The sequence below is a fragment of the Kalmanozyma brasiliensis genome (assembly GCF_000497045.1).
Source record: "Kalmanozyma brasiliensis GHG001 unplaced genomic scaffold PSEUBRA_SCAF6, whole genome shotgun sequence".
Taxonomy (NCBI): Eukaryota; Fungi; Basidiomycota; class Ustilaginomycetes; order Ustilaginales; genus Kalmanozyma; species Kalmanozyma brasiliensis.
This window is the reverse complement of record NW_015961989.1, coordinates 769,077-794,425: the sequence shown is the minus strand read 5'-3', so window position 1 is coordinate 794,425 and position 25,349 is coordinate 769,077. Positions and strand designations below refer to the sequence as shown.

Here is a 25,349-nt window from a genome sequence, read left to right as displayed (position 1 = left end):
CCACACGGCGACTTGGAAGCATTTCAGAGTTTTAGCTCGACCCGACCGGGCGGTTGGGCCAGGCTCTCGTTGTTTGCTGTGAGGCCTTCCTCGGCGATTTCCGTGGCCGTGATTCGAGGTGATGCTTCTCTCAAGTCAGTCTGCTACACACCCCATGTTGCAGCATGAGAAGGCATCAAGAGCAGCAATGGATGAGAAAGCACGATAAAGCGATGCTGACGGGATGAGAAAGTGTTGAGAAGCAGTGCGCCTTTGAAGGTGGGCAGCGTGTGGCGCTTCTGGTGTGACCTGCAATCGAAGGCTGCTCTGTGTGAAAGTGACAAGGCCTGCTGCACTGAGCCTGCAATTTACGCCAAAGTCCCCGCGATTTAACCTCGCACTCTGACACCGATTCTTCTGTATCATCGTCCACCATCAGATCATATCACTCGATATCACCCCTTGCTGCGTCTCTACCTTTCTTCTTGCAACAAGTATCAATATCCCCTGCTACAGCACCGCAATCATGTCGACCAGCGCCACCTCCTCGGGTCGACGACCCCTCGTCGGCGTCTCGTTCAAGATGTACTTCGACATTCCCAAGACCAAGTCCTACCTTGACGAGTCCATCTCGCTCCTCTCGTCCAACCTCTCTTCGCTTGCTCAGCCCGCCGACGTCTTTGTCATCCCCGATTTTGTCACGTTGACCTCGGTCGCCTCTCAGATCTCGTCTGCCAACTCGACGTTCCTGCTGGGCGCCCAGGATGTACACTCACAAGACTCTGGTGCCTTTACTGGCGAGGTCTCCCCTAAAGTGCTCGCTCAGGCGGGCGTCAAATTCGTCGAGATCGGCCACGCGGAAAGAAGGCGATACTTTGGCGAGACCGACGAAGACGTAGCCAACAAGGCCGCTGCCATCGCCAAAAACGGCATGGTCCCGCTCATCTGCATCGGCGAAGTGTCCAAGCCCAAGAACATCAACGATCTCTCTATCAGCGACGTCGAGATGGTCGTCGAAGAGTGCTGGAGACAGATCCGACCCGCGCTGGAGGCCATGGATAACCAGGCTGAGGTAGTGTTGGCCTACGAACCGGTTTGGGCTATCGGCAAGTCGGAGCCAGCGTCACCAGAGTACGTCGTCAAGATCACAAAGGCGCTCAGGAGGAGATATAACAAGGACTACGTGGAAAGCGCAAAGGGCAGGACGGATGCTTCCATGCGTATCTTGTACGGTGGCAGCGCTGGACCTGGATTGTTTGCAAAGATCAGGGAAGGTGTCGACGGGCTGTTCTTGGGTCGATTCGCTCACCAGCCCCAGGCGTTCATCGAGACGATCAAGGAGATCGCTGGGACAAAGTGAGCGGACGACAGCACCGCTTGAGCCGTAATGGGATCTGCATCTGTACAGAGCACTGCTTCCGCAATACCCTTGCATTGTCACAGTCCTTCGCAACTTGATCCCCGCGAGAGTCGCGTCGTGGCTCAATGCGCCATCTGCGTGAAGCACCGTCCGGACGCAGTCTGTCAGATCATGGCTGTTTCCACCGATCGTCATCACAATCACAGTCTCTATCTCCCTGCCCGAGTCTCGATGAGTCGTATGTCTGTATTGCTTTGGCCGAGAATCTGTTGCGTCGACTGAAATGTTCAAGGCTCCTTGACCGAAAGCTCGCCTTCCTTGAACTGTCTTGCCCACTGTAGATCGATACGGAAACAATGAAACGTCAGCTATCTCGTGCATACCTGTGATCCCAAGATGATTGAGGATCACTTACGTTCATCGAAGGGATGGGCTTGGTGGGCGCGTTGTGCCTCCACTGTGTAATGCAAGCAGAAGTATGCATCAGTATCGAGATGACTCTCAGAATGGCCACATGCCTTGGTGCCTACCTCTCGGTCAGCGCTGTATGTCCAGACGCCGTATGTAGCGAGTGCGATGCCGACAGCGCAAACAGCGGTATTCGAGACCCAGTTGTTGGGACTGTCCATGGCGAGAGTCGAGTCAGTGTGACGGAGAAGTCGAGGGAAGGAACTTGTTGTCAGCATGATGATCCGATGGAGCTCCCCCCGCCGCTGACCGCGTCTGCACTTACCGAGTCCACCAGCCTCCTGCTGGCGACCACACCTCCTTGGGGTAAGGGTATCGAGGTCCGGCTCCCTGTGAGTTGCAAGTGTTGAAGAATGGGTTGTCGACGTGATACAAGGGTCAGTGATCTGTAGATAATCACGCAGAGGTGCACTACCGATCAATACGCACCATCGTAGTCAGATGCTATCAAGCCGAAGTGTGAGTGAGGTTGCTCAAGATGATCGTGAGCGGTCGAGTTGATGATGGAGAAGGGTTCGAGATGCAGCTTGAATTGGGTGCGAATTGCAGCTTTGTCTGTCGGTTCCGAGTCGAATCGCTCCCAAATCGGGACTAGGCCGCTCTAACAAAATTGCAAAATCGCAGAGCACAGCGTGTCGAGTTTCTTCCTCAAGGCGCTCAGATCACCTTCCTCCGAAACAACACTCACACCTCATCCATTGACGGCTCAAACACCGGACAGGATGGCGACAACAAGCTTCACAGTATCAGACAATCCTGAAACAGATCCAAAAGCTGCAGCACAATGGCTCGCAGAACAGCGACGACGCCCCATTCGAGCACCGCACAAGACCGTCCAATATGGTGAGCTGGTCATCACCAAACGCGGTCTCTCGTCGGTCTCCAACGAAGACCTCTGGTCCATCCTCGAGCAAGTTGCCATTGCCGCTATCGAGCTGGCTCGATTCGATCTCGCCGAACTATGCATCTCACGTCTCACCTCGCGCTTTCCCAACTCGCAGCGCGTCACCGCACTCCAAGGAATGCTCCTCGAAGGCAAAGGTGATGCCAAGGCAGCCATCGAGTTGTACGAGGATGTCCTCAACAACGGCGAAACATCACTCATTCTCTCTCGTCGTAGAGTAGCGGCCATCAAGTCACTAGGGGACATCAAGGGCACCGTCGAAGCGCTCAACCTTCACCTCGATACCTTCTACAACGATCCGGAAGCATGGCAGGAGCTCGCCGAAGTATACGCTAATCAGGGCATGTACGCTCAATCTACATTTGCGCTGGAAGAAGTGCTACTGCAAGTACCACAGAACAGCTTCTTCCACTTGAAGTACGCGGAGACGCTCTATACTAACGGCGAAATCGCCAAGGCGTACAAGGCGTATCTGAGGGTGCTGGAGATGTGTCAGAGCGATGGGGAGAGCAAAACGCAAGGCGGCGCACAAGGACCTTGGTTGCGAGCGCTGTGGGGCACCAAGATGGCAACGACTGCACTCATCGCCTCGCCATCATCAAGCAAGTCGAGCGGGTCAGAGGAAGTGGTGGACCAGGCCAAGGTCAAGAAGATCGACGAGCTTGTGACCAGCCTTTTGCTCAACAAGGTGTATACCCCACAAGCCGTCTCCTCGAAGCATCTAAGGGATGCAGCGCGGGCAGTGCTTGCTGCGTAAGTCTCCTTCATTTCGCAATTCCAGTTGTGTTGCACCGCAAGGCTGCTTTTTGTCACCAAGCCCAACAGTGTGCGACGCGATTCTTCCCAGGATCGGTCTCGAAGGCTCAAGGCTGGTCATCATTGAGGTTTGTGACGGCGGGAGTCGGCCGCGACTACAACTCTCGGCAGCGCTGAGATGCTCGGCGTGAGAGACCCGCTCCCAACACAACCCTCGTCTGGCAGCATGAAAGCCATGGGAACCAGTGGCTTGGGTAAGCAGCCCTTTCGAGCCCTCGGTGAGCGATATGAAGTACCATCGAGGTGCTGGCTGCGAGGTACGGCTTACTCTAGGCTTCAACTGTGACTAGCCTCACCAGCGCTTCCTGCCGTCTCATTTCGCTGTCACATGATACTTTCATCGCCCCACCTCCGTATCACAGCTGCAAGAAACAAGCGAGCCACTGAGTCCGGGTCGCCTCCCGGTTGCTCCACCCAATGGCCAGCTCCCACGCCTTGATGCATCGCACTCGACAGCCACCTGACAGCCCTCGCCACCATATCGCTCGATCCCGAGTTGGCGGCGGGACCTCATCAGGCCCAGACCCGCTGCCTTGTTGCAACATCGAAAGCAGCAGCGTGTCCGCAAGGTATATAGAGCCTGGCCCCGTCGCTCCTCTCCCTCTCCCATCTCCTCCTCTTCCCATTGCCTTGCGCACCCGTCTCCAAGATGGCGAAGCTCAGAAAGTGCTTCATTCTCCTCGCCCTCGGGCTAGCTGCCGCTTCTTCCGCAGCTGCTGTCGCCATAGGTAAGCCTCCTCCTTACGAACACGACATTGCTTAAGAATGAACACTGTACTGATGTAGACGCAATCGTTCTTCTTCATCACAGGCGGCCGCTCCAGCCCTGGCGTGTCCGTCGAGCCCCCAAACGGCGATGCTCGTCCATCAGTCGCTCGCCGTGGTTTGGACGTCGGCTCTGCAAGGGAGTACGACGGTCCTGGCGGCGATTCGGAGCGCTACTTCGACTTCGACTCGGACGTGCAGCAAAGTGTTCGTCGTCGCGATCACGAACGCGGACGCAATCTTACGATCAACAAACGTTCCGAAGAAAACGCTATGCATCGAGCGGGCAGTGGCCACAACAACAGTGGCAACCACTGCTGCGGTCTACATGGCGACAAGGACGAGATGCGCAGCCGCGACTTCGTCCAGGAGCAGAAACCTGACTCGCATGAGCCGCATGACGATCCGTCCGAATCCGTCGAAGTCGACTTGCCCAATTACGACCCCTCACTCGTCCGACGCAGTGACCCCAGCTCTTCCTACGAGTACGACGGTCCTGGAGGCGACCACGAGCGTCGAGGGCATTTCAAATTTGACGAAGATGGAGGCGACGATGGCGACGACGGTGATGAGTGGGTTCACTCTGTCCGTCGCCCTCATCATCGTCGTGACCTTACCGCCTCCGAGCACGCCCACACGGCCGAAGCACTCACCCGGACGCAGCTTCAATCTCACGTCTACGCCTCCGCCGATCGTCAAATGAACGACTTGTTCGCCAAAAACGGTCACTGCGACGGTCCTCAATCGTCCATCTGCCAAGACCACTCCTGTCTGCTCCACAACCGAGGTTGCATTGCCTACACGCCCGAGGAGCAACGCGAGCTGCGCGCCCAAACGCGTCAGATCATGCTCAAGGTGGCCTCCACCGGCAAGTGCGAGCCTTCCGCTTCGAACGAGCACTGCACCGAGTCGGGATTCTGCGATATCTTTGACCAGCCCGAGGACAGAAACGACTGTCATGAGTTGGAGGAGAAGGATCATGAGCGACTCCTCAGTCTGCTAAAGGTGCAGCCGGATGGGTCGTTTGACTTCGTCCAACGCGGGGCGTCACCGTACACGACCAACATGGTCGACCTCGAGCCCGAAAAGTTTCAGCGAGGTCGCGGGTCAAGATCGCGTGCATGGCCGCGGATCCCCTGTGGTGCGGTGATCGGGGGCAACGCACACTGTGCACCATCGGCTCTCGGAGCGCACGAGTTGGTCAAACGGTTCCTCCCCAACCACTATTGCCGCGGTGATCCGAAGACGGCGAAAGTATACTGCGGGCCAGATGATCGACCGCCAGCTCACGGGGTCCACTTGCTGAAACGCTCCCTCCCTCCCAGCCACCACGATCCTCACCATCCATCCGAGGCCGATGAAGAAGGTAACTTGGTCAAGCGCGACCCGCCCCCGCGCGGCTGCTGGAGAGGCCCGGGCGATGACAACCATTGTAATGGCAAGGCTGCCAGCCAGCGCGAGCTGACCAAGCATTCCGATCCTCACCATCCGCCTGAGGCCGAAGAGGCAGGCAAGCTTATCAAGCGCTTCGACCGCAAGCACGGCTGCCGGGAGGACGAGAATGGTGTTCTTCATTGCGACGACGACCGTCAACAGATCGAGGATGAGCAGCGTCAGCCGAGCAGACAGGGACAGCTCCCGGGCTGCTGGCAGGACCCGGCCGGTCGAGTCTTTTGTCCGAATCGCATCGACGCATCGCCTCGTATCGTCAAGCGGAAGAAGAGCGGACGCGGACCCAGCTGTCTTTGGGACGACAACGTTGGGTTGGCCTGTCGAGCTGAGGGGCGTGTTCATGACAAGCGCTCTGCAGCGTCGGGCGATCATCGCTTCTGCTTCTGGGATCCGACCTATGGCCAGGTTTGCACGTACGATAAGCCGACGCATCCTCCGGTCGTTGTCAAGCGGGATGAGGGCGCATCGCCCGACCCCGACTGCTGCCATTTCGTCCCGGGTGTTGGGTCGGATTGTGCCAAGGGGTGTTTTGCCGGGCATGGTCCTGCTGACGCTGCTGAGCATCTCGAGAAACGCGATGTCCATCACGCAAAATGGTGCTACACCGATCCGAGCGGAGAGAAGATCTGTGCTGCCGACGCTGGCACGCTCAAGCGATCACTCACAGGCCCGCACCCTGGTCATCCCGGAGAGCACGCTCACTGTCACGTCGACGATGACGGCTACGAGCGGAGCACACTTTCCGTCCATCCGTCACACACGTCGCCGGTCAAGCGCGCTCTCGCCGACATCGTCACTGAGGAGCTGCAGAAGCGATCGGAGGACGATTCTGATGACGGAGCGGGGGTGCCAAGCGACGATTCGCCCTCGTCCCCTCCCCCGCACGCCAAGCGCTCCGCCATCGAATCGACTACGACGTACCACCCCTCGATCGAGTACCAGCCGACCCGGCGCGAGGTGGACGACTTCATGCGGCTGTGCAGGCATCTGGCGCTGGACCGCTCCGCGCTGCGCGAGGTGGCTGTCTCCGCCGGCGTGCACGACGAGGTGCAGATGAATCGGCTGCAGCGTCGATTTGCGATGCTAGCGCGCGATCGAAGGATGGCACGGGAGGTGTTGGAGCGCGCGAAAGTCGCCCAGATGCTCATGGAGAGCAAGCGGGAGGTGATGCAGGAGCAGATGGTGGGCAAGGCCAAGAAGGTCGTTGGTGATGGGGAGGTGCGTGCTGTTGCGAAACGCGGTGAGGGGGATAAGGAGTAAAGATGCTGTGATTGGTGGTGATGTGTGTCGATTTTGCGATGCTCCTGTTCTCCGTACTCGTCTCAACAACTCGGGGAGCGCGCTCGGTGCGTCTGATCCAAGGGGTGCTCCTCTCCCCAGGGCTTCAGATGTCCGTCGACGCCTCTGCAGCGCGCAACGACGCTTAATCTGCCTGTTCCCCGGGGCTGTCCCCCCTTTCCCGCTCCCAATCCCGCGCTTCTCATGCACCGCTCCTCCGATGCAATCTCACTCTCTTTTCACCAGAGGGTGCGTGTATCCGAAGCTGAAAGCAAAGACTCCATTACGGGTATCATATGTGTGCATCATCCATACGACTCTACTCCTTAACAAGATCAAAAGCGTTCCTCCTCGTGCCAATACGCATCTGCTTGCAGTGACTCAAATCGATCGTCTCCAAGAACTCGTTATTCTCTATTGTCTCCTTCACCACCTGCTCCGGTACAGCAGTGTTGCTGACATCGAGGCTTCTCAGCGTTCTGATCTTTGGCAAAAACGACCAAGCATGATCGGACAGTTTGGCATCCGGCAGTTTGAGTTCGCGCACGATGCACTGGTCCCCCTGCACCTTTTCCGGCACCGCGTGGAAAAACGCCGTCTGGCTCATAGACGTTTTCAACCCTTCCACCGTCAGCCGGGGGAAAATCGCCAGAAGGTCCGGGAAGAGCTCGCCAAACGCATCGCCTCCCACATCGGAGATCTTGAGATGCAGCCGCTTCCACCCGCGGTGGCGCCAGGATTGTCGTTCGATGGCCAGCTTTTCGAGAAACATCACCAGTCCATCGCGGCTGTTTGGGCTGGGCATCTGGCGCAGCAGCAGGGTGTGAATCCCCGGGTTGCGATCGACAATCGTGCGTAAGGTGAAGTAGTCGATGTTGGTCCCGAGCAGATTGAGCTTCTTCAGCGGGCCGGTGGGTTCGTCCGGCACACCCATGGGGAACAAGCTCATGAGTAGAATCGACAGATCCGGTTGATGCGCGTTGTTGCCCCCCACGCCCGTGTGCGAGATATCGAGCACCTCGATCGACCGGAAACAGTGCTTGAGGAAGCTCGCTACCCCCTGGTCGCCCACCTGCGGGCAGTGGCGGAGACGCAGGTTGGTGAGTTTGGAGAAGGGAAGTTGGACACCGGTGGCGGGCGCTGCTAGGGCGAGCTGGAGGGCCTTGTCGGAGAGATTGTCGTTGAACCCCAGCTTGAGCGTGTGTAGGTCCGGAATAGAGGACATGATGCTGAAGACCGAGTCGGCGGTGATGTCCGTGAAATCGAGGTTGATATAGCGAAGGGAGGAGCCGGTCGAGCGGCAGATGGCGGTGACGGTGCGGTCGCCGATCGAAATGCAGCCTTTGAGCGAGATAGTGTCGAGCCTGAGGATCGCTTCGTTTGAGGCGGAGGGGATGGCTGCTTCGAAGAAGCGTGCGAGGGTGCCATCTTGCAAGCGGGTGAGGCCGTGCAGTTGCAGCGAGCGTAGGGCGAAGGTGGCTGGTTGAGCAAGGACCAGCCGCGAAGGCAGGGCTGCTAGAGGGATGTCCTCTGCGGTAGCCTCGCTCAGGATGGACGGTCTGTGATCTCGCGCCGATGCGAGCGCGTTGGAGAGGTGCGCCACGAGGAAGGACGCTGCGGATTTGTCGTGCGAAAGTAGAGGGATCGAGGCTGGTAGCCAGACATGCGTTCTAGCAGCTGGACTGACCGAATGTGACATTGTCGACGATTCGCCTAGTATAGGAGGAAGAAAGTAGTTGCTGACAACCGTCTTGGTGAGGTATTGTGGTGACTGCTCTACGAGAGCTCGAAAGAGAAGGAAAGAGGCGGCAGGGGAGAGAAGCTTGAGCTGTTCGGATGTCTTGCGAGTGAGGTAGTGAAGCTCAGATGTGGTCCATCCGGCCAGTAGCTGGCTCGAACTGGCTCCCGTAGCTGTTTGAGCTCCATCTTTACGCCTGCGTGTCGATCTGGCTATTGATATGGTCGCCGCACCCTCATCGTCACTGGGGATGTAGTCTTTCTGGTCGTCGTCCGAGTCGGGCGCAGCTCCAAACGCCCTTGCTCTAGATCTTTTGCGTGTATTGGAGCTCTTCTTGAGAGTATGCGAGTTTCGTATTGGCTTGCTGTTGCTGTGAGGTGCACTCGGACCGGCTGCTGCATCAAACTGATCCCTGGACGGCAAGAGAGCGTCAAAGCACGAAGCGATGACAGAAGAGCACATGCTGCTCAGCGAGGGAAGACGAAAGTCGTCGCCGTCTCTGCGGGCCAGCTGCGTCAATTTGAGGGGTCTATACGAGATGTTCTGGCGCTGCGTACGTGGATCGGGCGCAAAGAGGTTCTGAACGCGCGTTTCCTCGATGTCGTCTTCGAGGATGTGCAGGATGCGTGCGCTGACTTTGGGCTGAGCTGGTCGTTTTTGTCGCTTTGCCGATGGCCATACTCTGCTGTTGGTATTGCCTCTGTATGATGTCGAAGGAGCAACTGCGCGGTATCGCTGACTAGCGCTCGAGCCTGAGCCGCTGCTTCTCCTGTACGATGAAGAAGATGAAGAGCGATTGAGATCGGGATCGTCGCTGCGCACCCTGCTGTCGGCACGAATGCGAGAGATGGACAGCTTCTTGGGCGGCATACTGTCTGTGGCTGTTGCTGGTCGAGCCAGCGCTCGAGGTGCTACGATGCTATGGACATGGTCGGAGGAAGAAGCAACAATTGAACCAGAGAAGAAAGACCCTTGCAATGCCTCCACCCTTGGACAGCTTCGACCGACTTCCGGAGAAAATCAGGTTGTTAGGTCGAAGCAAGTCTTGAAGGCTTCATCAATCTCTCATCGCCTCTTTTCCATCAAGACTGGCACGGCAGCGTCGCTCCAGTTTGGGCTCAGACAGCGCGGTGCTCTTGTGCTGAAAACGTGTCGACGTTGGTGTTGGGGCAAAGTTAACATGCTGACTGTACTTTTGCTCGCTCATCTTGGCTCGTGTTGGCGTGATTCGGCGGATTTCACGGTCAAGATGGTTGCCGTCCATCTTGGCGTTGAGGACGGTCTCCTCATATCAGTTCACCCTTCTTGAAGGAATTTGGCTTGATCTATCGCTTCTTGCGCAGCTAGAGGCTGAGTTAAGCTTTCATAGCATGATTGACTTAGCTGCGAAGGGAGAAGGCTTGAACGATACGAAGCTCGACAAACTGATCTGCAACGTAGATCCTAGCTGGCGGGGGGGAGAAGATGCTACCAAAAAAATGTCGTGCTACGCGGGTTGAGAAGAAAGGGTGCATCGACGCACAGACATATGACATGCATGGCCACAGCGCTTTCTTCTGATTGAGAGTCGCTCAACTGTCTCACCTTTCTCTGGTCTTCTCTGCGGACCCCACCCATTCACTCTCACGCCTGTGGGGACCATCACGCTTTTCACTCGCCCACAACGCCATTCCTCGACGGGCACTCCGACGTTCGCACCGCTTCCGTCACGATCTAGTCAGCATCACAGCCTCGTTGTCGGATCACCCGTCTAGTGTATCGGCTACATCTGAAGCTGTCACATTCTTCCTTCACATCGACGTAGCTCGTTCGCCAAACTCAGCTTGATCAGGCCAAACGGAGTCTTTCCTTGAGCTCATCCTCACGAGGCTCCACTGCCACCATGGCGATCCTCGACACCAGTCTCGACCTCAATGCGCTCTTTCGCAAGCAGGTCAAGGCCACCCCCGACGCTCTAGCGCTTATCGACCCTTCCGCCAAGTACACTTATGCTCAGCTCGATGCAAAGGTCGAGAGCCTCTCGCTCTACTTCCGCACTCAACATGCCGTCGGTCGCGACTCGCTCGTCGGCATCCTCATGGGTCGAGGCGCCGACTATGTCATCGCCTGTCTTGCTGCCCTGCGAGCTGGTGGCGCCTTCCTCGTCCTCGAACTCGCTTACCCGCTAGGTCTTCTTCACGAGGTCATCAAGGACGCGAATCCGGCCGTCATCGTCACACAATCCGAGCACGCAAAGCTCTTACCCAAAGCGGTTCCTTCCATCTTGATCGACGATGCGGATCAAGCAAAGACGCTCTTCCAGCCCGCAGATGCCAATTCCGCGTCCTCCTCGTCGCTCCCGCCTCTCCCACAAGAGACCGACCTCGAGCGCCTCGCCTTCGTCTCTTACTCCTCCGGCACCACGGGCAAGCCAAAAGGTATCGCCAACCCGCATCGTGCTCCCGTCAAGTCGTATGACCTCCGCTTTGCCGTCAACGACCTCAACCCTACCGATCGCGTGGCTTGCAATGTCTACTTCATCTGGGAGATCATTCGCCCTCTCCTGCGCGGTGCCACCACCTACGCCGTCCCAGATAACGCAAGCTATGACCCAGTCAAGCTCGTCGAGCTCCTTGCCAACGAAAAGATCACAGAGACGCTCATGACGCCCACCCTTCTCGCTGCTGTCCTCGCCCGACACCACAACCTCGGCAGCAAGCTTCCAGACTTGCGCGCGCTCTGGCTCAACGGCGAAGTCGTCACCACAGATCTCGCACGAAGAGCCATCAAGGCCCTCCCCAACACCCGCCTGCTCAACTGCTACAGTGCCAGTGAGACCCACGAGGTAGCTTGCGGCGACTTGCGCGAGATGCTCCCCACCTTGCCCGACGATGCTCCTTACTGTCCTGTCGGACCACCCATGGACCTCGCTCACACATACATTCTCGATGAAGATGGAAAGCGTTTGGAGAACGGTGAGCCAGGCGAGCTCTACGTCGGAGGCGACCTTCTCGCTCGTGGTTACCTCAACCTTGTCGACACTACCGCAAAAGCTTTCACTCAGGACGCGTTTGCATCTGCGCCAACTGCCCGCAAATACCGAACGGGCGATTTGGCTCGTATCGTGCCAGAGAGCGGTCTGCTCGAAATTACCGGCAGAGTAGGTGGCATGATCAAGATCCGAGGCTACTCGATCGTACCAGCCATCGTGGAAAAGGCCATCGTCGACAACTTTGACGTCAGCAACTGTGCCGTCGTGGCGCATGGCGAGGGTCTCGAACGTCAGCTCGTCGCCTATATCGTGCCTGACGAGGGCGAGAGTGATCGCACAGTGCTAACCATCGACGACAACGGACATAGCCCTGGCGCTCGACAGGTCCTCGTCTCGCACCTCGCTCACTACATGATCCCGACTCTCTGGGTGGTTCTCCATTCGCTGCCTACCCACGAGGTCTCGGGCAAGGTCGATCTCAAGAAGCTTCCCAATCCGCAGGCTGCCATCGCTGCTGCAAGCGGCACCAACTCTAGAGCAAGGAGCCCCGCACCAGATGAGACCATCAACCTCAAGTCGATCGCACAGCTCTGGGCGCTCTCGCTCAACACCAACCCAAACACGGTTCTCGAGGGGGGCAAGACCGTCAGCTTCTTCGACCTTGGTGGCCATTCGCTGCTGCTTGCTGATCTGGCTACGCGTATCTCCAAGACGCTTGGTGGCTTCACTGTGCCTCTCGGCGAGCTAGCCGGTCACCCTACGCTCCAGGACCACGTTCGCATCACGCTGGCCGCTCGTGACGGCTACAACGCTGCTGTTCAGGCCGATCTGCCCACTGTGCTGCGTGCCGACATCGAGTTGGCTCCCGAGTTCAAGCTCGCTTCCCCCGACAAGGTGGCTCCCATCACTCTGACCGATGCCAAGACCATCCTGCTCACCGGTGCAACGGGGTTCCTTGGGGGTTTCTTGCTGCACGACTTGCTCCAAAACACGACGGCTCGCATCGTCTGCCTCATCCGCTTCAATGCTCCCTACCGCACCGACCGATCCGCCGCGATGGCCAGACTGCGACGAAACATGCTCGACCTCGGCTTCTGGGACCACTCCATGCTCGACCGCATCGACGTTCTGCCCGCCAACCTGTCGCGTAATCGACTCGGACTCGTGCCCGAAGTGTACGAGGGCCTCGTCGGTAACGTCGACGTGATCGTTCACTGCGCCGCCCAGGTCAACCTCGTTTACCCTTACGCTGCTTTGCGTGACCCCAACGTCGAAGGCACCCGCGAGGTCCTGCGCCTTGCCTTCCTCTGCAACGCCACTGTGCAGTACGTCTCGACCAATGGCGTGCTGCCGCCTTCGCAAACGGGCTGGTCCGAATCCGAAGTCATGCCCCTCGAAGACGTGCCGGACAAGCTGCTCGATGGCTACTGTCAGACCAAGTGGGTCGCAGAACAGCTCGTGCTCGAGGCTGCCAAGCGTGGTCTGCCCGCCAACGTCATCCGCATCGGCACGCTCAGCGGTCACTCCGAGACGGGCTCGACCAACACGTACGATCTCATCACGGCACTCATCGTCGAATCGGTCCACCTGGGTGTTGCTCCCGAGATCCCCAACTGGCACATCGAGATGACGGCGGTGGACTACGTCAGCCGCGGCATCATCGCCATCGGTAACCACATCGATGCCGAACAGCGCATCTACCACCTGGGTGACAGCGAGCCTATCGACTGTCACCTGCTCTTCCAGCATTTGGACAAGCTCGGTTACCCGACCACCAGGAGCGACTGGAAATCGTGGGTCTCGCTGTGGCAGGAGAAGCGAGGTTCCGCCAAGGGAGGCGACCACGGCTTGACGGTCGACATCCTGCGCTCGGGTATGCCTTCAGAAGAATTCCTGACGGGCATCATTGCGCTCAAGGACGATGCTACTCGTCCCGCGCTGAATGGCCTCGAGAGGCCCAAGGTGGATGCCAAGCTGCTGCAGACGTACGCTCGTCACTGGTACGCGCGTGGTTGGATGTCGCAGCAGCCTTCGAGTGTGCCCAGCACGCCCAACGGTGTCGGTAACGGCACCAACGGTCTTGCTGCTGCGGGAAGCGCCTTCGACCCCAAGTTCCCGCTCCGAGGCAAGGTGGCCATCGTCACAGGTGCCTCGTCGGGCATCGGCGCTGCAGTCGCCAAGGCGCTCATCAAGGAAGGCGCTCACGTCGCGCTCGCCGCTCGTCGCGTCGAAGCGCTCGAAACCCTCAAGTCCGACTTGGTCAAGCTCTCGCGCGCCCCTACCTCGGTCCAGGGCGGCAAGGTGCACGTGCACAAGACCGACGTGGTCGCTCGCGACCAGGTCGAATCGCTCATGCAGACCACCACCGACGTCCTCGGACCGATCGACATCATTGTCTCGTGCGCCGGCGTGATGTACTTCACCATGATGCACAACGTCCAGGTGAACGAGTGGGAGCAGACGGTGGATGTCAACTGTAAAGGGTTGCTCAACGTGCTGTCCACGGCGCTGCCACGGTTGTTGCCGCGCAAGGCGGGTCACATCGTGGCGATCTCCTCCGATGCGGGGAGGAAGGTCTTCCCCGGTCTCGGCGTGTATAGCGCGAGCAAGTTTTTCGTCGAAGCGACGCTGCAGAGTCTGCGCCTCGAGACTTCCGACACCGGGTTGAGGGTGACGTCGGTGCAACCGGGCAACACCGCTACGGATCTGCTCGGGATGAGCAGCGACCAAGAGGCGGTCAAGAAGTACGGCGAACCCACCGGTGCCAAGATTCTGGACCCTAGCGACGTCGCTAATGCTATCGTCTATGCATTGAAGCAGCCCGAACACGTGGCTATGAACGAGATCCTCATCGAGCCCAGGGAGGAGCCGATTTAGCCGAGGCAAGATGGACGTCGCTTTGCTTAGTTGTCAATTTCATAGATGGTTTCAAGTCTCAGTGGACGATCGTGATGTGTGTGCGAGCGTGTGTGTGTGGGGGGGATCATGGTCCGGGCTCGGATCACTGATGCAGCAGGCACGATGCGCGCTCTCGGGCAAGGCACTGGTGAGGGTTGCTGGCAGTGTTCTCTCGAGTAGATGCGCAGCTTCGGGTGCTCTCAATCGATTTCACAGCGTTCCTTTCACACCCGAGACAGACAGCAGCCAATCAAGTTCGACGTTCTATCCATTCAGCATCTCACAGAGCGACCCCGTCACAGGCGCTCCCAGCTCTGCCTCAATCCCGCATCCACACCGCCCCACACCTGTCCCCAAACCGCATCCCCAACCTCGCCTCTGAACTTCTCGAGCTGCGCCTTGAACCACACCTTCACCTCTGCGCCCTGGAGCGTCTCCCTGGTGGGATCCACCTTGGCCGTCTCACTCGCGGCCAGCCGGCTGAAGCTCGACTGGAACCCGGCACTGGTCGCCTCTTCGTCGGCGAACAGCTCGTCCTCCCCTGCCGTTGCGGCTGCCGAGCTCGGCGTGAGCAGCAGCTTGAGATGCGCCGAAAGCAGGCTTGGCAGCACTTGCACATTGGGCGGTTGACGCAGACGCTGCGATCGCAGCAGCAGCAGTCCAAATCCGACACTGACCACCTTCTTCTGGCGCTCGGCGACGTTGGCCAGGTCCGGCGCGATGATCCCCTGTGCAATCTGCGCGAACAGCCCAGGCTGCACAGCTTCGAAGATCTCCACTGCGTACTCGGGACCCTTGTCCGTCAGAGCGATGCTGCTCACCAGATGGATAGTGCCCTTGACCAGCTTGTCTGTCTTGGTCTGCTGCAGACGCGTCAGGAGCAGTGTCAGCACCGCGCGTTTGTAGTTCTCTAGCGCATCGGTCGGTACAGCAGCGAATATGGTTTCGAGCAGTTCGAGGGCAGCACCCTCGTTGACTCGAGTGGAAATGAGCTTCTGGTAGATGCCCAACATGGCGGCCAGCTGGCCTTGGGCGACGATGCGCGGTGCGTCCTTAGCGAGGAAGGCGCGCACCAGGCGGACGAGCGCCGGCACGTTGCCGCGGTTCTCCCAGCACGCCGGTGTGAGAATCGGCGGCAAGAGCGACGAGTAGGCCTCGGGCAGACCCTGCGTGGTGTGCAGCTCGAGCATCTGCGACAGAATCTGGAAGACGTACGGCTGGAATTCGGCCACGTCCTGGCTGAGGATCATGGTGAACGGCGGGAAGAGCTGCGCTTCGAATGCGGCCAGGCTCTCGGGCTGCGCAGCGACGGTGAAGCGGATGAGCGCCGAGATGGACTCGAAGAGGAATTGCGAGAAACGCGGGTTGGACGGGTTCTTGCTGATCTCGGTGAGGATGTTGGCAAGATGGCCGAGAATGGCGGCGTGGGCGGGGGCGATGGCTTCGCGCACGGTGGCGAGCATGCGCATCATGCACTTCATCAGGTAGTCGTTCTCGGCGAGCTTTTCCGGTGTGGTGCCGCGCTCGATGTTGCGGAAGAGCGCCATGAGGATGTTCTCCGCAAAGGGTTGCACGTCTTGTGGGGTGAAGAGCAGTTTGCCGTCCCTCTTGAGTGCCAGAACGCGCTCGATGGTGATCGAAGCGTACGAGCAGGTGACGTACTGCGAGCTCTCGAGGTGCTGCACGAGAAGCGGCAGGACCGAGATGAGCTGTTCCTTTGTGAGCTGGTTGCGGAAAGTGTGGAGGTACTTGATGGCGTCCACCTGCAGGATGGGGCTAGGCGAGTCATCAGCGCTCTGCTGGAGATCGGCAAAGACGTTGTCGGAGAAGAATTGGACGACGTCAACAAGCTCGTTGGTGGACGTGACACCTCGCTGGGCTGTGGAGGACTTGGAGGCGATGGAAGTGAGCAAGTAGATGGCGGTATCTTTCTGCCTCCAGTTGGCCTGTGGATCGGCACGGTACTGCTCGAGGTACTGCATGATGTACCTCGAGACGATGCTGGTGACTTCTGCTGCAAAGAACTCCATGAGCGACCTGCAAAACTCGGAGGCGGCTTTCCTGCGCGTGTCGGCCTCCATACTGGTCTCGAGGTCTCGTCGGATGTACTCGATGGGATTGTCCTCGAAGAGCTCCTCGTCGGCCTCACGAATGGCAATGTTGGGCAAGATGATGGCGCTGCAAAGCTGCTCGAGCGTTTCTGTGGATTGGAACATTTCGCGCGAGCTGCCCATTCTGACCACGGTCGACAGGAACCCCACGGCCTTGGAGACCAAAGTGTCGTACTTCTGCGAAAGTGTGCATGTGCCAAGCATCTCCCAGATGGCCTGAACAAAGACGGGAAGCTGAGTGAAAGCGTCGAGATACCTCTTGGCGTAGAGTTCGGCAATCTCGCAGATGCTGCTACGGATCTCTTGAAGCGCGCAGGGCTCGTCTGGATCCGAGTCGAGTTCAGGTCGAGATTGCGAGATCCAGCGCGCGAGGATCTCCATGATGGGACCGATGTTGTCTTCGATCTGTGGCGGCAAATCTTGACTGGAGAGGTCGTAGAAGACTTGCAATGCCATGTTCATGATGTTGCCGAGGGCAGGAAGTGATGCGGAGGGGGTTGCTGGGTCGAGGAGTCTTTGGTCGGTGCGTTTGAGCAGTTCAAGATGCGGAACAGCGTATTTGCCGAGGACGTAGTTGATCTCGCTGTAGAGATCGTCACTGCGGAAGGCGGATCGCCACCTGTAGAAGATGGTGTGTGCTGTGCGAAGGATGCCGAGTACGAGCTGGTCATCTTGACTTGCCAGCTTGGGGACCAGGTCGTCCATGAGGTTGGGCCAGTCATGTGGGAAGTCCTTTTCTGCGACGAGGGCGATAGCTTCTTCTAATTGGGATCGTACGTTTGTGGGAGCAGGTGGCCTGCCATCGGTTGTGGTTGAGATGGACACAAGCAAGGGAATGATGCTCTGCTTGAGTGCCTGCTTGTCTTGTGGATCGACGACCTTTTCTACAGCGGACTCTTCTGCAGCGATCTCGTCCCATGCAGTCTTGCAGATGTTCTTTAGCTTGATGGCGGCGGAGAGACGGACAGCATCGTTGCTGGGGACCAGAGCATTCTGGATGACGGCGATGAGGATTTGGAGGAAGCCAGTTTGCGACTGTGCTTGTGTGAGCTGCTGCTCTGCGTTTTGGCGTTCGGAAGGGTTGAGAGTGTGAGCGAGAAGGGTACAGACGAACTGCACATGCTCTGCTGACGCCATGATGTGCTGTGTATAAGGCTGAGTCGAGTGACAGTGTGATGGTCTGGAAGAAAGTGACACTCATCGGAAAGCTACGCTCAAACCACTCTTCTCGTTGATAAATTTGAGTGAAATTCCACGGCGCAGCACGGTGCTCTGCTCTGCTCCACAACAACAGCATCACCGCTCTGAGAACAACACTTTTTGGCACCCGATCACGCGCGACAGAGAGAGGCTTTGCTGCGAGAATCCTTTTTGGGTCCCCAATTTCCTGTTTGATTTTTCGAGTTGGCTTGGTCAGCCTATGGAATGAATCTTTTCCAAAGGTGCTCAGTCGAGGGAGGAGGCTTCAAGGCGTTGCTTCTCCTCCTCGTCATCCCACTGGCTACCGACGCTGTCCTCTCGACTCCACGATCACAAGGTCGCTCACACACGGTGCACATTCGAGTCGAACCGAATCTGACGGTGCTGTCTCATATCTGCGCCCACCATGAGTCTCTTTCAGAGGCTAGCAAAAACGCTCCGCATCGGCAATGCAAAGTACATCGTAGGCCAAGACCTCGCAGGCAACTCGTACCTCGAGTTGCCCTCGCTCTCCGGCTCACTCGATCCGCGGCATACACGGCGCTCAATCCAGTGGAAGGAGAAGAAAGAAATGGGCGACTACGACCAGCGATCCATCCCGGTTCAATGGGTCATGTGGTTGCGGCATACTCGACGCGAGGCGCCTTCCATCGAGGAACTGGTCAAGGATCGAGAGCGCATCCTGCTCACACAGGCTAATGCCGCCAAGCTAGCTTTGGAGGATAAGGAGAGGAGGGAGAGGGAACAGCAAGCCAGATTGGAGGCGCATAACGAGGCAAAGGATCGTGCACAGAAATTGGTGCCGAGTTCGGGTGGGGGACCCGTGCCCACGTCGACAGTGGTAGATGAGAACGTGGAGCAGCAGGCCGAGACGAGAGTGCCTCAGCAAGAACAAGGCGCTGGAGGCGTGCTGCAGCAGGAGCGAACACCAGATCAGGATGTGTGGGCAGCAAGTAGGGCCAGGTTGGCAGCCAAGGGTCAACTATCGTCTACAGACTCGGCAGCCGCCAGCGATGCAGAACAAGGACAGGTCTCAGCAGAGCTTCAGCAAGCCATGGATCGAAGGGCGGCGCGAAGAGCTGGCAGAAATGACCAAGACGCAGAGAGGGAGCGAGCAAGGAGGGAAATGACCAAGTCGCCGTTGGATGCCTTTGTCCCGATGCCAAAAGCTCGAAGGTGACGCCGACTCCCAATACCAACATCTCCAGCATCCTACATTCAGCGCTGTGTAAACAAGCAAGCGTTCATTCGGAATCTTGTCGCTTGTCTGTCGTTGAGAAGGAGGTTCTGTATAAGTTAGCAAGGCTGCTATACCCTGGCGAACTCGGAATTCGGACTTGGATCTTGGCCCACGCTGAGAGAAATTTTGAGAAGATTCACAGATTGGCTGGCTTCCTCCACACTTCTTCCTGTCCCTTCTCCATCATACCTTCCCTCCTCGCACCGGCATCCCCTCATCCTTCAAAATGGCGGTCATCGAATCCATAGCTGACAGCTCACAGCCGTCCTCCTCGACCTCCGCTTCCAGCACCGCCAAAGCTGCCCTTCCTAAACCACCCCCTCGATCCGGCGACTTCACCTATGCGCAGCCCACCTCTGCCCCGCGCAATCTCGATGAGACGCTCAAATCCTGGGACTCGGTCCCGCTCTTTATGAAGGACCTCCCTACCGAGTCAGATCCTGCAACTGATTCCGCTCTCGAAGCGCTGCAGTCCCTCGCATTCGACGGCACACCGGACGAGGTCGCCTCCAACTTCAAATCGCAAGCCAACGACTACTTCAAATCCAAACGCTACCGCGAGGCGCTCGGCTTCTACACCCAAGCCATCGACGCTTCACCCGAGGACAAAGCACTTCTTGAGACGCTTTATGCGAATCGCGCAGCGTGCAACCTCGAGCTGCAGAACTACGGAGCGGCACTCAGGGACACGAGTGCCGTGCTCGGATTGAACCCGCGGAGCGAGAAAGCGTACTACCGCGCCACGAGGGCGCTGTTGGCGCTGGACAGGTGTCAGGACGCTATCGACTGCGCGGATCATGGTCTCGGCGTCAATTCCGGCAACGATGCCATCCGCGCACTGAAGGTGAAAGCAGAGTCCCGGCTCAAAGCGCAAGCCCAAGCCGCTGCAGATGCGACCGAGCGCAAACGCCGAGAAGAGGGCATGTCAAAAACGCTTCAACAAGCCCTCCTAGTACGCGGACTGTGGCTCGAAACAACGCCAAGACCGCCAGACAACCCGCAACCCGCCCACTTCGACCCCGAATCCCTGCCCGAACAATCCTCCCTCAAACTCCCGCTATCGAGCAAGTGGACGCCCCCAGACGTGATCCGCACACCGCTCGTCGTGCCCCTCTTCTTCATGTATCCGCAACACGCGCAGTCCGACTTCATCTCTGACTACCACGAGGACACGCCGCTCGCCACCTACATCAGCACCATGTTCCCGGCTTCGGCGCGCGGGTCGCTTCCCTGGGACGGCAAGGGCGAGTATTACGAGGGGAACCTGCAGGTTTATGCCACCACAAGGCGACAGCGTCTGCTGAAGTTGGGGAAGAAGTTGACGCTGCGCGAGGTGATGGATCAGGCGTTCAAAGAAGGGGACAGCGCGAAGGGCGAGGATAAGATCAGGGATCGAGATGGCCTCGTGATGCAAGATGGCATTCTGAGCCTTGTTGTGCTGCCAAAGGGCGAGGCGGAGAAGAGGTGGGTTGACGAGTTCAAGGCTCAGCGAGAGAAGGCGGGCAAGAAGTGAAGCAATACCAATGAAATTCCGTTTAACATTTTGGACATCGTACAAGTCAATCGCGAAGCCAAGTATGATCCATCTAAGCCCACAGCGCGAGCACCGACATGGCCATGATACCGATTGTCAGCGCGGCGACGGCAGCGATGCACCTGCCCAACGAGCTGTTCTGCATCTGCTTACTGTGAATGAAGTCGCCGCTGAGCAGCTCGACGAGGGCGGTGTAGAGCAGGATACCCGCGCTGAGCGCGTGGAACGTGCCGAGGACGATAAGCGTCCCCGCGCCGTTGCCGTTGAACTTGGACCTCACACCCACACCGATGGCGACACCCAGCGGCGTCGTCAGCACAAACGCCGTCGCCATAATCACTTTGTACCACGCACCCTTCCACGTGAGCAGCGAGAGACGCGAGCCGAGCGCAAGCCCCTCGAACAGCTGGTGGAAGGTGATCGCGATGAGCAGCGCAACAAAGCCAGCGCCAGTGGCGACGCCGAGCGTGATGCCGATGAGGATCGAGTGGAAGATGATACCCAGCTCGATGGCGATCACGTCCCATTCGGCCACTTTGGCCTGAGCATAAGTGAGACCGCCGTAGGTGCTCTCCTCCGATGCGGAGTGGTCGAGCGAAGAGTGGGACTCGCGCTTCTCGACCGTGTGGGCGGACGCAAGCTGCTGCTCACCGTCGTGGCTGCAGACCGAACCAGCACCGCTTCGCTTCCTCAGCGCGCGGAGGAGGAAAAAGTCGACCAAGAACACCAGCCACACCGCAGCCATCGCAATCGCCGGTCCCGTCGCTTCGTACTTGAGCTCGCCCACGCACTCGTTCGACCAGTAGAGCATCGCGTGGCTCAACAGGTGGACGAACGCCGTACTGATCAGCACTCCCGTACCAAAGTGACGGCAGACGAAGAACACCTCGTCGGTCCACTTGCGCTCTCCGTTCTTCGAGTGGACCAGGATGGGAAAGTACGAGCCAAAGGCGGACGAAGCGAGGAGGATGAAAATCGTTCCGATGTGCAGAGGAAGGTTGTAGTCCTCGAGAGGGGCGAGACCGCAACCGTAGACTGCGTCGGGGCCGTGCGAGTGCCCGGCGTGGCTGTGCCCGGAGTGGTCGTGGCCTGCGTGCGAGTCGGCGGAGTCGCCGTCACAGTCCCAGTGATCGCCGTGGAAGGTGCACGAGCCTCGGCCGGTGGGGCTCGCCTCTGCTGCTGCTGCTACGGCCGTCGCTGTGGAAGGGCCATCGCAGTGGTAGTGGTCGCCGTGGAGCGTGCAGCTCTGGCCAACGGGAGACGGCTCGATGGTTGCTGCGGAGCTGGAAGCACTTGCGGTCGTCGCTGCGACGGCAGTAGCTTCCGGACGGGTTGAGTCGCAGTCCCAGTGGTCCACAAAGAACTCGCAATACCCTCGACCAGTAGGAGAAGGAGAGATGACAGTGGTGGTCGGAGTGCCACTGACAGTGACCTCTGTAGTGATCGACTGAGCGGCAGCCAAAGGAGCGCTTGTCACAGTGGCGAGGAGCACCAGTGCAGCCGCTACCGTGGCCTTCTTCTTGATGGTCATTCCGATCATGGTTAAGTCTGTGATGGCAGTAGACGTGGTAGATAGACAGACGGAGGCGATAGCGTTCAAGGTGAGAATCGTCAGCCTCGTTTAAGTATCTCCTCCGCCAAAGTTCAATGGAAGGAGCTCACCGGCGAACAAGCCGCAGCCTCACATGGCTCATAGAGCTCCATTCTATCCACTTGCCACTCAGAAAAGCAGCCATCTGGACATGCTCGCTGCCGTCCAACCAAATCACCTTGCAGAACTCTTCAAGGTGAATTTTTCGCCGAACTTTGACTTGGTTCGCAGTAAAGCAGCACGCTCACGTTCGCCCACGCCCACGCCAATGCACATATTTGCAACATCTTCTTGAGGCTTTGATCTTGCGCTGCAAAGACCAGTGCCTGTTCGAGATACTCTTGACTGCTTCGAGGGACCTCACACAGAGTGGAAGGAGCTGCATGCACGAACGGGTCTTGGCATCGGAGGCGACCGAATTTTCCACCCGAAAGGTGTCCGATGCCTTCTCGCCGCCTTCTTCCGTCCCTGACTACTCGACACTTTATCGCTTTCGAGCGTGCGCTTCAGGATCCGCGGACTAGCGAGCCGGATCTGGAACAGGGAATCGCATGCACTCTACGCGAACGTCGCAACGAGGTGATCCGGTCAAAGCCTGTGGCAAATTTTTCAGGATGATCTGGGGAGCGTAACTGGAAAGGTCGCCGCCAAGCATTTTGCGTTTCAGGCGGAGAGCTGTCAAGAACTGCAGTCGCCTGTCCGCAACGGAACAAGATCTGCCGCTGCCGCTACCTCACGACATCCCCTCCTTCTGACGATTGCCTCCACGTGCATCGGGTGCTGTGCCTTTAGTCTGTCCTGACGACCGCTGGGAGAATCGTGAATCGGTACTGTGACAGTTGCCCGTTCGCTGCTGCTGCCTTGGCAAATTTGCCAAGTCCCTGACTCTCTTTCTGCTGAGGGGATAACGTGGCAACGTGTGGTTGCCACACGACACGCCGTCACATCTTTCGGCCTCTGCAGGCTTCGTCAAGCTCTGAGCCGATCGGTCATCCTCGCCTACCAATCATTGGAGCTTCCTTCTGCCTCGACGTGCCAAGAAAGGGTGCTGCGATCCCTGACTCAGAGCGAGGCCCGCACCGGCGATCTTCTCGCCCTCTTCTCCTTTCTTCCGATGCTTTCCACCGCCTGTTCGCTTCCAGATCTGTGACGATTAGGACCTTACCTCGAAGGTCCTCTTACTAAACGACCAGCGACCCTGAAATTGAGGATGCAACGGCCGTTCTTGTCCGATATCGCCGTGGTTATTGAGAAAGCGTCTTCCCAGCTCAGGCAGGCGTCGCTTGCTCTGCAGGCTCGTCGACGTGGGCAAAGTTTTGAGAACCTCCCGGGTGCTTCTTTCTCACGCTCTTGTCGCATTTGTTTGTCGGTCCGAACTTTGACCGATTCGCGCGAAGAACTTTGCAGTGTGGCGAATGGGTCCAGTACGAGAAGGCCTCCTTCTCAATCCACCCTGTAGAACTTGTACGCAGCAAGAACTGTGCATCGTATGCTTGTGATGGCGCAAGCTGCACCTTGAATGGGCGTCCAACATCCACCCGCTCGATGCCGCTTCTTGTCCGATGCAAGAATATAAGTAGCATCGTCGTTTCTCCAACTCCGGATATTCCCTCCATCAACCATCCCACCTGATACATTATACTCAAGTACATTCTTCAAGATGCATCTCACACTTCCCTTCGTCGCTCTTCTTTCTGCCACCTCGGCCCTGGCCGCGCCTTTCTCGTTCCTCTCGGCGCGCGACCACACCTCCTCGGCCTACTCCTCGTTCGCCCCCGAGTCTTCGATCGACGCCGACTGGCGCATCCACGAGTCGTGCAACGGCACGCAGCGCGCTCAGCTCTCGTCCGGTATCTCGGACATGAAGAAGCTCGGCCTGAACTCGATCCATTACATCCTCAACCACCCGAACTCGGAGTTCTTCACCACCTACTTTGGTGCATCTGCGGACCCTGCTCCTGTGCTGGGCTACTTCATGCAGCTCGTGTACGGCGACAAGGGTGATGCGCTTCTTCGCTGCGACAACCCGGACAACAACTGTCGCTTGCCCGAATGGAACGGGCACTGGCGCGGAAACAACGCTACTGCCGAGACGGTCATTTGCGACCTCTCCTTCTTCTCGCGTCGCCCGCTCGAGGCGTTGTGCGGTAAAGGATTCCAACTGGCCCAGGACAACCCGAGTGTGTACTTTGGCGCCGACCTCATGCACCGCGCCATGCACGTGCCCGAATTCATGCACGAGAAGATCCACCACTACTCGGATAGCTACGAGGACGTCCTCGAGCTCGCCAAGACCAACAGCAGCGCTGCGGTGAGCAACCAGCACAGCTTGCAGTACTTTGCGTTGGATGTGTACAGCCGCAAGCTCACCAAGTGGGGCTGTGTGGGTGAGGTGGACGAGGTGGACCACTCGGGTCACGCACATGCTAGCACGAGCTCGTCGAGCTCGTCGAGCGCAACGGCGAGTGCCGCCAGCTCCACCAGCGCCAGCGCCGCCCAGCAGTCCGCTGCTGCCGCAACACCTACTCAGGCTGCCAGCGCCGACTGCCACACTCACGCTGATGGCTCCGTCCACTGCGGCACGCACTAAGCGCGCACCTTGTTCCGCTTCAAAAGTACCCCACGTAGATTCGTCTCAATCTGTGTTCGTTCACCACGTTTGATGGGTGTCATTCCTCGTCTTGTCATGAAGGTTGTTTATGTCACATAGTATCTTCGCTGTTTCTCGCTGTCTGATGAATGAGTGATCTGAGACGAAGACTCAACCTAAGTCACGCACCGAACTGCTTCAGTCGCGTCCTCGTCTGAAGTCTCGCCCCACACAATGCAGCGCACAAGCAGGACCACAGATCCTGCAGGAGGAACAGGATCTCCCAGATGAAACAGCGTGTGCTCAGGGACTCGGGCGAGCTTCGCCGTGCGGTGCCGCACGACCGCCCGGGCCGGTCAGGCTGGTGTCGTTTCAGTCGAAGCCATGCGCTTACGCACTCTGCGAACCAAGCCCCAGTCTGCGCAGTACAGAATCAGAGAAAAATGCGTTGCGA

At 58.2% G+C, this 25,349-nt stretch overlaps 11 protein-coding genes across 11 annotated transcripts; 7 read left to right on the top strand and 4 right to left on the bottom strand.

Annotated features, from left to right (window-relative positions):
* Window positions 1-505: 505 nt before the first annotated feature.
* On the top strand, window positions 506-1,339 carry PSEUBRA_005666 (Triosephosphate isomerase; the record flags this gene model as incomplete). The annotated part of the gene is made up of 1 exon (XM_016439081.1): window positions 506-1,339. The coding sequence occupies one exon, from the start codon at window positions 506-508 to the stop codon at window positions 1,337-1,339; it is 834 nt and encodes a 277-aa protein (XP_016290376.1).
* A 287-nt stretch (window positions 1,340-1,626) lies between these two features.
* On the bottom strand, window positions 1,627-2,239 carry PSEUBRA_005665 (uncharacterized protein; the record flags this gene model as incomplete). The annotated part of the gene is made up of 5 exons (XM_016439057.2): window positions 1,627-1,674; window positions 1,755-1,796; window positions 1,870-1,960; window positions 2,073-2,137; window positions 2,237-2,239. The coding sequence occupies 5 exons, from the start codon at window positions 2,237-2,239 to the stop codon at window positions 1,627-1,629; spliced, it is 249 nt and encodes an 82-aa protein (XP_016290375.2).
* A 290-nt stretch (window positions 2,240-2,529) lies between these two features.
* Window positions 2,530-3,468, top strand: PSEUBRA_005664 (Tetratricopeptide TPR2; the record flags this gene model as incomplete). The annotated part of the gene is made up of 1 exon (XM_016439078.1): window positions 2,530-3,468. One exon carries the CDS (start codon window positions 2,530-2,532, stop codon window positions 3,466-3,468), a length of 939 nt encoding a protein of 312 aa, XP_016290374.1.
* A 708-nt stretch (window positions 3,469-4,176) lies between these two features.
* PSEUBRA_005663 (uncharacterized protein) lies at window positions 4,177-7,004 on the top strand (the record flags this gene model as incomplete). The annotated part of the gene is made up of 2 exons (XM_059465585.1): window positions 4,177-4,255; window positions 4,339-7,004. 2 exons carry the CDS (start codon window positions 4,177-4,179, stop codon window positions 7,002-7,004), a joined length of 2,745 nt encoding a protein of 914 aa, XP_059320403.1.
* A 337-nt stretch (window positions 7,005-7,341) lies between these two features.
* PSEUBRA_005662 (Leucine-rich repeat, cysteine-containing subtype) lies at window positions 7,342-9,630 on the bottom strand (the record flags this gene model as incomplete). Its single annotated transcript, XM_059465584.1, has 1 exon — window positions 7,342-9,630. One exon carries the CDS (start codon window positions 9,628-9,630, stop codon window positions 7,342-7,344), a length of 2,289 nt encoding a protein of 762 aa, XP_059320402.1.
* Window positions 9,631-10,642: 1,012 nt separating this feature from the next.
* PSEUBRA_005661 (Acyl carrier protein-like protein) lies at window positions 10,643-14,608 on the top strand (the record flags this gene model as incomplete). Its single annotated transcript, XM_016439064.1, has 1 exon — window positions 10,643-14,608. The coding sequence occupies one exon, from the start codon at window positions 10,643-10,645 to the stop codon at window positions 14,606-14,608; it is 3,966 nt and encodes a 1,321-aa protein (XP_016290371.1).
* Window positions 14,609-14,925: 317 nt separating this feature from the next.
* PSEUBRA_005660 (Importin-beta, N-terminal domain protein) lies at window positions 14,926-17,877 on the bottom strand (the record flags this gene model as incomplete). Its single annotated transcript, XM_016439045.1, has 1 exon — window positions 14,926-17,877. The coding sequence occupies one exon, from the start codon at window positions 17,875-17,877 to the stop codon at window positions 14,926-14,928; it is 2,952 nt and encodes a 983-aa protein (XP_016290370.1).
* Window positions 17,878-18,346: 469 nt separating this feature from the next.
* On the top strand, window positions 18,347-19,120 carry PSEUBRA_005659 (NADH dehydrogenase [ubiquinone] 1 alpha subcomplex subunit 12; the record flags this gene model as incomplete). The annotated part of the gene is made up of 1 exon (XM_016439079.1): window positions 18,347-19,120. The coding sequence occupies one exon, from the start codon at window positions 18,347-18,349 to the stop codon at window positions 19,118-19,120; it is 774 nt and encodes a 257-aa protein (XP_016290369.1).
* Window positions 19,121-19,406: 286 nt separating this feature from the next.
* Window positions 19,407-20,693, top strand: PSEUBRA_005658 (Tetratricopeptide repeat-containing domain protein; the record flags this gene model as incomplete). Its single annotated transcript, XM_016439075.1, has 1 exon — window positions 19,407-20,693. The coding sequence occupies one exon, from the start codon at window positions 19,407-19,409 to the stop codon at window positions 20,691-20,693; it is 1,287 nt and encodes a 428-aa protein (XP_016290368.1).
* Window positions 20,694-20,766: 73 nt separating this feature from the next.
* PSEUBRA_005657 (Zinc/iron permease) lies at window positions 20,767-22,254 on the bottom strand (the record flags this gene model as incomplete). The annotated part of the gene is made up of 1 exon (XM_016439047.1): window positions 20,767-22,254. One exon carries the CDS (start codon window positions 22,252-22,254, stop codon window positions 20,767-20,769), a length of 1,488 nt encoding a protein of 495 aa, XP_016290367.1.
* Window positions 22,255-23,965: 1,711 nt separating this feature from the next.
* PSEUBRA_005656 (Metallopeptidase, catalytic domain protein) lies at window positions 23,966-24,895 on the top strand (the record flags this gene model as incomplete). Its single annotated transcript, XM_016439063.1, has 1 exon — window positions 23,966-24,895. The coding sequence occupies one exon, from the start codon at window positions 23,966-23,968 to the stop codon at window positions 24,893-24,895; it is 930 nt and encodes a 309-aa protein (XP_016290366.1).
* Between the last annotated feature and the right edge of the window lie 454 nt (window positions 24,896-25,349).